Source organism: Zea mays, chromosome 3 (assembly GCF_902167145.1).
Source record: "Zea mays cultivar B73 chromosome 3, Zm-B73-REFERENCE-NAM-5.0, whole genome shotgun sequence".
NCBI classification, from domain to species: Eukaryota; Viridiplantae; Streptophyta; class Magnoliopsida; order Poales; family Poaceae; genus Zea; species Zea mays.
In genome coordinates, this window is record NC_050098.1 from 143,076,157 (window position 1) to 143,086,687 (window position 10,531).

The 10,531-nt window shown below is 45.0% G+C and overlaps 1 protein-coding gene and 1 pseudogene across 2 annotated transcripts in view; one reads left to right on the forward strand and one right to left on the reverse strand.

The window, feature by feature from the left end:
- The window catches only part of LOC100274607 (beta-galactosidase 15), a 64,428-nt gene extending 58,677 nt beyond the window's left edge, over positions 1–5,751 (forward strand). For both annotated transcript variants that reach the window (XM_008676212.4, XM_008676211.4), the window contains 3 exons: positions 1,096–1,304; positions 4,811–5,153; positions 5,349–5,751. In XM_008676212.4, the coding sequence (XP_008674434.1) occupies positions 1,096–1,304; positions 4,811–5,153; positions 5,349–5,492 (696 nt within the window). In that variant the 3' untranslated portion in view covers positions 5,493–5,751. The remainder of the gene's footprint in view (positions 1–1,095; positions 1,305–4,810; positions 5,154–5,348) is intronic.
- Positions 5,752–6,620: 869 nt separating this feature from the next.
- LOC109945109 (uncharacterized) lies at positions 6,621–8,090 on the reverse strand (annotated as a pseudogene).
- Between the last annotated feature and the right edge of the window lie 2,441 nt (positions 8,091–10,531).

Genomic DNA, 10,531 nt, shown 5'->3' on the forward strand with positions numbered 1-10,531 from the left:
AATCACCAGCCGAAGAAGCATCCATCTTTTTAGGGATCAAAATAAGATAGGAGGAATTCAGCTGCCCCATCCTCTGAGCATTGCCCTGGTGAATGACAGACAGAGCCGCCAGCAGGTCCACCTTAATGATACTCCAACATGATTTATAGAACCTCCCTGTAAACCCATCAGGACCTGGAGCTTTATCAGACGGGAGGCCCGCAATAGTGTCCAACACTTCCTTTTCTGAGAAGGGGCACTCAAGATCACTGAGATCAACCGCATCCCTGTGACAATTCATCAGATCAATAGTGTGTTGTCTCTGAAAATAAGCACCCAAAAGACTGGAAAAGAACCCATCTAACACCTCCTACATATCCTCATGATTAGTAACCACTCTTCCCTCTTCCTCTAGTTTTGAAATGAAATTTCTTTTCTTCCTAAATCGAGCCTGCATATGGAAGAATTTAGTATTTGCATCACCCTCTTTTAGATACTTGATTCTGGACCTCAAACGTGCAATTGTTCTTTCCATAGAAGCATAAACAGAATAGTGTTGCTTCAGCTTTCCTAGCAGCCAAAGTTCATCTTCTGACAAAACTCTGTTGTCCTGCGCTGTTTCCAGCCTATGCATCACCTACCGAGCAAGGCCCAACTGGTTTCTCACATTACCCACCTCCTTATGCCCTCACGACTGCAAATGTTTAGCGAGCCTTTTAAGCTTTTGGGACAGCCTCTCCAAAGGGCAGGATGCCAGAATTGTCTGTCCTAAGTTTGACCAAGTCTGTATAGAAAAAGTATTGTCATCTACCACACCAAAAAGGTAAATTATGAAAAATAATTCTGTCCTAAGTTTGACCAAGTCTGTATAGAAAAAATATTTTCATCTACCACACCAAAAAGGTAAATTATGAAAATTAATATTTCATGTCTAATTATGCTTATTTGATATCATAAATATTGTTGTTTTTTTTCTATAAATTTGGTAAAAATTATAAAAAGAAAAAATGTCTTACTGGATTTTTTGCAGCACAGTTTCTGATAAAAAGGTCAATTTCTAAGTTTTGACTACATCTTTTCTTTTTTTCATGTCTTCACGACTACTTTGTGCTGCAGACTATGTTTGATGCTCCAGAAGGTAATGGCCCTGTTACCATTGATCTTGGGAGCATGGGAAAGGGCCAGGCTTGGGTGAATGGGCATCTCATTGGGCGCTATTGGTCACTAGTTGCGCCAGAGTCCGGGTGTCCATCGTCATGCAACTACGCAGGAACATACAGTGATAGCAAGTGCCGATCGAACTGTGGAATCGCTACACAAAGCTGGTATTAAGAAAAAGCTAATTTATAGTTTAGTTGTTTTGTTAGTTGGCTTTTCAATGTCATGCTTTGCTGTCCTCAGTGTCAGGAGAATAATCATTGGATTAACAGGGCCAACCCTAGAGGGTGACTATATAGAGTTTATACATGGGCCACATGGGCTTAGCCTCATGGGCCTAATCCATATACTCTAACACTCAGAGCAACTCGAAGAGATCGTTTAAAATTAACAGCCAAATTACATATTTTAGCCATTATGTAAAATAGAAAACTTCTTAAAAATGAAGGGGGGGTACAACAGCCTAGCTATTTTTCATCTTCTATATTGAAATCTTGCCACGACGCCTACTTGTCATGCAAATCTGAACCATTCGGACGTATTCCCTGGTAGATTCACGCGTGCAATATGATCGGACTCCCGTGCATGAAAAAGTTGAACTCCTGCGGGGGCATCCTGACAGATTCACGTGAATAGAATCTTGGGGCATCCTTGCAGCTTCTAGTGAACAGGATCGGTGGCAGCCGATGGCTTCACGTGAAACCAGTCTCCCGCAGTGGTGGTAGCGTGTACATGAACATTCAAGTCTCGCGCACTTGCAGGAAGTCGCGAGCAAATCGGCAGATGGCGAGCACCTGTGGTTTGCTTTCTATGACGACCGAAAACTAGGGAGAGCCTGCTTCTCATTTTACAATTCCAGATAGCACATTTGTTGGAGTCTAATTTTTTTCTGTAGAAATTCTAAAATAGCCTCAACATCTCTTGGAGTTGCTCCTAGTATTTATTACGTGGCAATATATTACATGTAAATAAGTCAGGTTATAATCTTTTTGGTCCTTATATGAGAATTCACACCAAAGGATGTGGTCATAGAGAATATTGGAGCAATCCTGGCATCTGCAGAATTAGAAAATTGGAGGGACTAAGTCGGAAAATTTGATTATAGCATGTTTTTTTTTTTGAAAGCGTAGGAGTGCTGTGTTTCATTGATCAAAGAAAGAAAGAAGGCCCCCCATACAACCCCAAAGCTCTCATACGGGGCCATGTATTAGAGAAGGGAACACACACCTCTAGTACAACAGAAAGAAAAAACATGCTTGACCCGACCCTAACCATGAACTAATTAGTTCCACAAATGCCTAAGGCTTGGAGATTTTTGGCTCCAGCCAGGCACCATAGGCTATGCTCATCCCTAAAATTAGACAAAATTAGACTAACAGAGGGAGATTCAGCCTTAAAAATACAATCATTTCTATGCTTCCATAAACTCCAGGCTCCTAACATGGTCATGGAGTTCAATCCTTTTTCTTTTCTCCTTACTGATTTATCTTGAAAGTCGAAACCTTTCTCCACCATTCAGCAAAATTATTATCTTGTTGTTTGGGGGCCAATGTTGAGAGGTTCAGAGTAGAGAACAGAGAAAACTAGACTTGTCTGGCAACCACACGAGAAGTTAATAGATGTTGGATGACCTCATCCTCTTGGGTAGTGTTTGGTTCCAGAGTATAGTAGAATGGAACCGCTCTGTTCTAGTACTAAGACCGTTTGGTTCGAATCAAAGTGGAAAGGAGCCGCTCTAATATAGGAATATTCTCTCAAGATGCCGGATCTCTAGGCTCCAAAAAAACAGTCGGACCCGAGCGCTCCAAAAAAAACAGACGCCCCTCACGGCTTCCTGTGCCCGCATTATATATATATATATAATTTATTTATTTAATATTTGACAAGAACGCATGTTTCCAAACGTAATATATATATGGTTATATTTAATATAATTATATTTGATATATATTGTCGGAGAGGGAATTCTCCGACCGGGTGGCGGAATGCACCCGCCCTAAATCCTAAAATGAGGAAGGGGCTTAAGCGTTTTGCCTGTCTTGCTAAGCGATCACCGAGCACATGAACACGCGAGGATTTAGAGTGGTTCGGGCCGCCGGAGCGTAATACCCTACTCCACTGTGTATTGGATTGCTGTGTAAGCTTGAGAGCTGAGAGTCTCTGTCTAAGTTTGGTCCCTCTTTTTCTCCCCCCCCCCCATTGTAACGTTGCATCCCTCCCCTTTTATAGCTAAGGGGGGCATGTACAAGGGTACTGAGCCCCAACATGTGGGCCCAGGAACATAACGGATGTAGTACTTAGAGCTACTAATGTTCACCGCTCGAGCAATCTTCTTGCGCCCTGACATCCGAGATCTGCGTAGTATCGGCGTGCAGGGGAAGCTTCTCGTATAAGGGATAATGGACACAGTGCGCCGCGCAGCACGGGCGCACTGTTTGACAATGGACTAAACAGGCGCGCCGTCTGTAGGATGGCCCTGGCGCCACCTGCCAGCGGAGTGGACAGGACGCATTAAATGCTGAGGGGGCACATCGCCTGTCAGCAGGGTGGACAGGCGGCGCGTCCTCTCCGCAATAAATGCAGAGACCGCGCGGCCTAGAAGCCTTACGTCAGGCCCCGCCCGCTGGCTTACGTCACGGGCAACAAGCCACGCGGCAGCAGCGGGTCTCCGCCTGAGCGGGGAGCGCAAGCGCATAGGATAAGGACTGACACGTGTCAGTACCGGTCCCTTGCTTATGCCAGGGTATCCCCTGTCCCGGGACCTCGTTGTGGCCCGGACCTTATTCAGAGGGATCTGGACCCCATCCAAGGGATCCGGCATGCTTACTTGGGAGTCCCGGACCGTAACCGGGGGTTCGGGTTGTGCGTACAGGGGTCCGGTGCTTCCTCGCGGAGGTCCGGTCCAACTAATACATCCTGGGATGTATCATCTTTTCTCGCCACGTGGTGCCCCTTGAGCCGTCCACGTGGTGGGGTCGGGCGCTGTTTACCGTGCGGCTAGAGATCGTCGTACTGGCACCACGTCTTCATACTGTAGTAAAGGGTACCCTTGATTCAGGGTACCGACATATATATATATATATAATAATAATAATAATAATAATAATAATAATATGGTGCCAAACATAGGATAGAGTCTTCACACTAGAACCAAACAGAAAAAAAGAGCGGCTCTGTTCTGATTGCCAAACACAGAATGGAGCCATTCCATACTCAGAATCTAGAATAGAGTCATTCCGTCCAAATAGGCTCTGGAACCAAACACTACCTTGATCACATTGGGAACATCTGTCTGGATGAGGCAGGCCTCTTCTAGTAAGCCGATTAGAAGTCCAACATCTATTTCTTCCAGCCAGCCACATAAACATCTTGCATTCAGCCACATAAACATCTTGCATTTGTTTGGTGCCCATGTTTTCCGGATTCTCTTCCATGGTTCAAAGGTAGTAGAACCCTCAAAGCATTTTTTTTCTCGAAAACTCAAAGCATGTGTTCTTCTAGACCTTATAAGATTTGAGTAAGGATCATTTTGTATTTCTGTATTAGAACAGTCAGTTTGCACTCTACGAGTTTGCAGATCACTGAGATGTTAGGCACCTTGTCGTTAAGTTAAATAATACATTTAAATGCACATATGGAAATATAACCTAATAAGCGCTTTGTTTCCTTTCAGGTACCACATACCACGCGAATGGTTGCAAGAGTCAGGCAATCTATTGGTACTCTTCGAGGAAACAGGGGGAGACCCATCTCAGATATCGCTGGAGGTTCATTACACCAAGACAATCTGCTCAAAAATATCTGAGACTTACTATCCTCCCCTTTCTGCCTGGTCACGTGCCGCCAACGGTCGCCCCTCAGTAAATACGGTAGCACCAGAGCTTCGCTTGCAGTGCGATGACGGGCATGTGATCTCGAAGATTACATTTGCGAGTTACGGGACCCCTACAGGAGGTTGCCAGAACTTCTCTGTAGGGAATTGCCATGCATCGACTACTCTAGACTTGGTGGTAGAGGTAAGTTTGACGAGCACCAACATGCATCTTGTAGACATAGACATATATCTGTTCTCAGCAACTTGGCCTCTGTTATCTCTGCACATGTTAATCCTGTATATGCGTCCATGAAACACAAATAAACAAAGGCAATGATTTCATTTGAAAAATCCACCAGACATCAAACCTGTAATACTCACTTTACTGTATTCCCAGGCCTGCGAAGGCAAGAACAGATGCGCGATCAGTGTTACCAACGAAGTATTCGGAGATCCATGCCGCAAAGTCGTCAAGGATTTGGCAGTTGAAGCCGAGTGCTCCCCGCCATCGGTTAACCAAGAACCTCGATACGATATATGATCACGGTACTGTATTGTGGTGCTCAGGTCTTGGTGGACGTTGCCGCAGCTTTGCAGGGCCGTGCACAATGGTCCTGCATCGTTGTCTCCTATACCTCTGCACCCATATTATATGTAAACAGTGACCTACATGTAAATCTAAAGAAGAGGAGGGATTGAAAAGAAATGAGATGGAAAAGGAATAAAGTTGCTTTTATTACAAATGGTCATTCCTGTGAACCGTCTGGCTTACTCCTGTAAGGGCCATTCCTTTGGACTTCGGTCTACTTTTGTTTCCCTGTTGACACTTCTTCCACCTGTAGGCGGTCGACCAACCGCTGGTGGTGGTGATGCCCTTTTGATTGAGCCCATGTGCATTCTCCTGGCTCGGCGTGGACAGAGGAAAGGAAAAAATTTATTCCGAATTATTGCCATAGTTTCGTTTCTAAAATGGGACACCTTAACCTTTTAACTCTTGAACCCATTCAAATTATCTTCCTGCTTTGGTTTGGACTCTGGAGTGGTTTTGTTCTTTTTGAATTTTTTGGTAAATATTTGGTAATATATTTAAAGCACAAAAGATCTCTAGGTTTTTTTTGTCCATGCCATTATATTTGGGTTTTTTACATGGGTGACCTTAGTTGTGACCAGGTGCTCAATTTTGCCCCTAGTCTGAGGAACTCCTCGTTTCTACCCTCCCACGTGTAAAAAAATATCATAACACTGCTTGGCCATCGTTTCCGTGACTCTGATGCCGTTACTGTGACCTGCATGTGGGCCCCGCGACCCCTCTCCATCCAAAATTCCCCAAATTCAATCTTTACTCGTCGGCCCTGACGCCCCTCCAAGCTTCCCACCGTCGGCGGCACCCGATGCCCTTCATCACCCCACTGCCGGTGGCACTGGGCTTGGCGCCCCCCCTCCCCCACCATCTTCTTCCCCACTGACGCGCTCCCGACGCCCTTCATCTCCCCACCGATGGCGGCACTTGGCTTGGCGCCCCCCTCCCCACGATCTTGTTCCCCACCGACGCGCTCCCGACGCCCCCGCCAAGCTCGCCTCCTCCCCATCGTCGTTTGCTCGGGGCTCGGCGCGCCTCCTCCCCACGTCGATACTGCTCGGCGCGTCTCTCGATCCAAATCGGCCAGCCTCATCTTCTCCCGATCCAAATCTGCCAGCCCCATCTTCCTCCTCGAATCGCCGAGAAGGACGCTCCTGTAGGCCGCATCCCTGCTCCCCCACGGATCCACGAAGCGGCAGCCTCTCCAGACGAGCTTCTTCTCCGACGCCGCAGCAGGCCTGGAGGAGCGTCTTCACCGTGGAGGAGCGCCCGCAGCAGGCCTGGAGGGCTTCTTCGTCGTGGGCCTCCTCTATGCCTGTGCCGCCCTGCTCCACGCCCCGTCTCCCTACACCCTACGCGCCATCTTCCTAGGCTCCGGCGTCCTCCTCCCTGCTCCCTACGCCCAGCCCCGTCCGCCCGACAACTGGCAGCACATCGGGCCTGTGCAGTGTGAAGGTCTTGACGAGTAGTCAAGCCGCGACACGCTACTCGCCCCTTCGAAGACGAACGGGATTTGGGGAGCACGAGCACCAACTCCACCCGCGACGTAAGTCACTTTCTCCTCCTCAAGCTTGCTGTTTCTGAGCTTGCAGACAACACTACGAAAAATTGGACACTGTGTGTGGTTCATTTCAGTATTGAAAGGTAGCTTGCTTGCTGTTTGTATTGTGAATCTGAAGTGTGGTACTCATTCCACCTTCAGAGCTCATCATATTCCTGTTGTTTTCTACGTCAACTTGCCTCTTGCTCAATACTTTGCATCTTTAATCACATGTACTTAGATTAATGATACATATATCATAGGGTGCAAGATTGTTGCATTCTTGCTTCAGGATGTGTGGTACTCATTCCACTAGGTGAGGGGGGCTGAGCTGCACCACAATTCTCATATTGTATATAAAACTAAAAGACAGTGATAAGCAAATAGAGAAGAGAGGATGTGTAACTGTAATCTAATCACTTATCTGCGCAAAGATTTCTTGTTTTCATTGTTGCGATATAACAGTTGTTGCTAACTCAAATGCTAAACTGTTTGTGTTTACTAGCATGGATTCACGCATGTCGCGGGCAAGCGGCTCCTCTAATGGAGGACAAGGATGGCCCAGTTATGGTCCGGTGTCGCTGATCCGCTGCCCCAAATGTGAAAGGTCAGAGTCGCTCGTGAGACTAAGATCGAAAAGGTGGGAGAACGACAACTTTGGTCGAGAGTTCGTGAAGTGTGAAAGCAAGCCATATCGAGATAATAAGGTCCCTCCTTGTTTTATCCATTACGGTTGATTTCATTTTTGTGCTTACTGCTTATTTGGATTGTTTAGGTTCTCAAAATATGCAATTTTTTCATGTGGATGGACGATTATGTCATGATGCTTGAAGGGGCAGGGGTGGTGGGTGGCTCTGGGGAGATGATGGCGTCTAATATGTGGGATGAATGAGAAGTAGCATATAGAGCAGATGTGACTACGAACTGGGACAAATTTGCTGCCGAACTGAAGAAGATGAATGACAACATGGTCGAGTTGAAGAAGATAAAGGACAACATGGTTGAGTTGAAGAAGATGTTTGGAGCCTTTTATGCTTCTATGATTTTTAATGTATTCCTTTTCTTTGTGATGAACTATAATTGTAAGCGCTAAATATGGGATTCATGGTGAACCTGTGCTGAATATTTGTGATGTTGAATCTGTGATGGACATTTGTGGTGGTAAATGTGTCGATTCAGTCAGGGTCTTGTTGTGATGAGTATGTGATGCCATTCTAGTGTGGAATTTGTGTGCCATGATCTTTTAGTGTTAAATCTAGTGGGAGACAAATTTATTTGAATTCTGGTGTCATGAGATTTGATTCAGGAGACATACTGCAAAAAAATGGACGTGCGCTGCAGGCACGAATCGAACTTGGGACCTCCCGCAGTGTGAGAACCAAATTACCATTACACTATGTCGTATCTCATGTGAAGTCAAAGAAAACTAAACTATTTGTATGTCCCCAGTTTGGCCTATAAGTATGTAAAATAAGGTTCAAAAAACAAGTTTATATGAAATTATAATCTCAAATTTGTACCTTTTGTTCATCTTACTTCATGCATAGGTGTCCATTTTTAGGATTATTTACTATTTTTTGTGGTTTAATTGCCTTCCCTAGCCAGAAAAATAAATAAATAGTAAATATGGTCAAAATAGTGAAACTTGGCATGGAGTCATGTTTTGGTCTTAGTTGCTTAAGGTAAAAAATTCAGAGGATTATGCAAAAGTGTGAATGTAGGTCCTTCACAAACGGACACATCTCTCACTAAGTTTCGTGACATTTTTTTTCTCGAAAGCGCAAGAGAGCTGCGCGAAAATATATTAAGAAGGAGAAAAAGGTCCAAAAGGACCCCAAGATACAGATACGACCGCCCTACGGCGGCCAATAACAAGCATAGATGAAACCATCCATGACAAAAACACTGCTACCAAAACAACACTACAGCTATCTAGCTAATAGGGAGACCTAGGATGGGGGCAGTAAGCAAGGACAACTTCTTTGCACCAGCCATAACCCAAAGATCAATCTCCAAACCAACACTTCTAATAGCAACAGCAACACTAGGACTCTTATTGTCAAAAACGCAGCCATTGCGATGTTTCCAAAGAGTCCAAACACCAAGAATGACAAGAGAGTTAAGACCCTTTCTTGCAATCCCAGGAATCTTGGTGCTCAAGTCTTGCCACCAATCCATAAAAACCCCTTCACAGGACTGATGGGCCAAGTGTTGTAGATTTACAAGAAGAAACAGCTTGAACCAAAATTCTCTAGCAAAAACGCAGCCCAGCAGCATATGATTTAAGGTTTCCTGATCCTGATCACATAATGGACATCTCTCCGGATGATCCATACCTCTTCTTTGCAACCTATCAGTTGTCCACACCTTCTTGTGAGCGACCAACCACATGAAAAACTTAGATTTCGGAGGAGCCCAAGTCTTCCATATTATATGAAAAGGCTCAAACTCAATTGACCCAATAAAGAAACCCCTATAAGCTTCCTTGGAAGAATATTTTCCATTGGCAGCAAGGCGAAAGAAATGCTTGTCTTCAACATGAGGTCTTAGCTGAACCAAATCTAATAAATCCCACAGGAGGAGATACTCGTTGATAACACCCACTGAAAGGCCCCGCTGAATATCCGAAATCCAGCTGTGATTGGAAAGAGCGTTCAATACTGTTCTCTGATTATCCCTTTGCTTAGAAATAGTTCTAAATAACCATAGAGTCAAATCTGCAATTCTATGTCCCGACAGCCACCTATATGTCCAAAAAAACGTAGAAGCACCATTACCAATATCAGTTTGCATAGCCATTGAGAAGAAATCTTTTACTTTCTTAGGAACTTGGATGGAAATAGAAGTCCAAGGGCGAGTTGGATCAGTTTTTGCCAACCATAACCAACGCATTCTAAGTGACCAAGCAAGCTCTTTTAAGCTTGAAATACCAAGACCACCCAGCTCAATAGGCCTGCAAACAGTCCCCCAGGCCACATGACAGTGTCCACCTCTTGCATCTTTCCGCCCTCTCCATAAAAACCCACGACGAATCTTGTCAATAGCTTTGAGCGCCCAAGCTGGAAGATCCACAGCCATAGCAAGATAAATGACCATCCCTGTGAGAACATACTGGACGTGGATTTTATGACCAGATTTAGTCAATAAATCAGCCTTCCAACCAGCAAGTTTATTTGCAATCTTATCAATGATGGGCTGAATCTGATCTCTAGTGACCTTTTTAATAGCTAGCGGTAGACCCAAGTACCGACAAGGAAAATCAGCCACCTCGCAAGGTAGCAAGTCATGAAGCACAACAAGGTCTTGATCGTCACATCTAATAGGATATACGCTGCTCTTCTGGACATTAGTACATAAGCCGGAAGCCTCTCCAAAGAGGTGAAGAATATCCAAAGTAATATTGATATCCAAAGCAGTCGGACGAAGAAATATCACCACATCATCAGCGTATAACGAAATC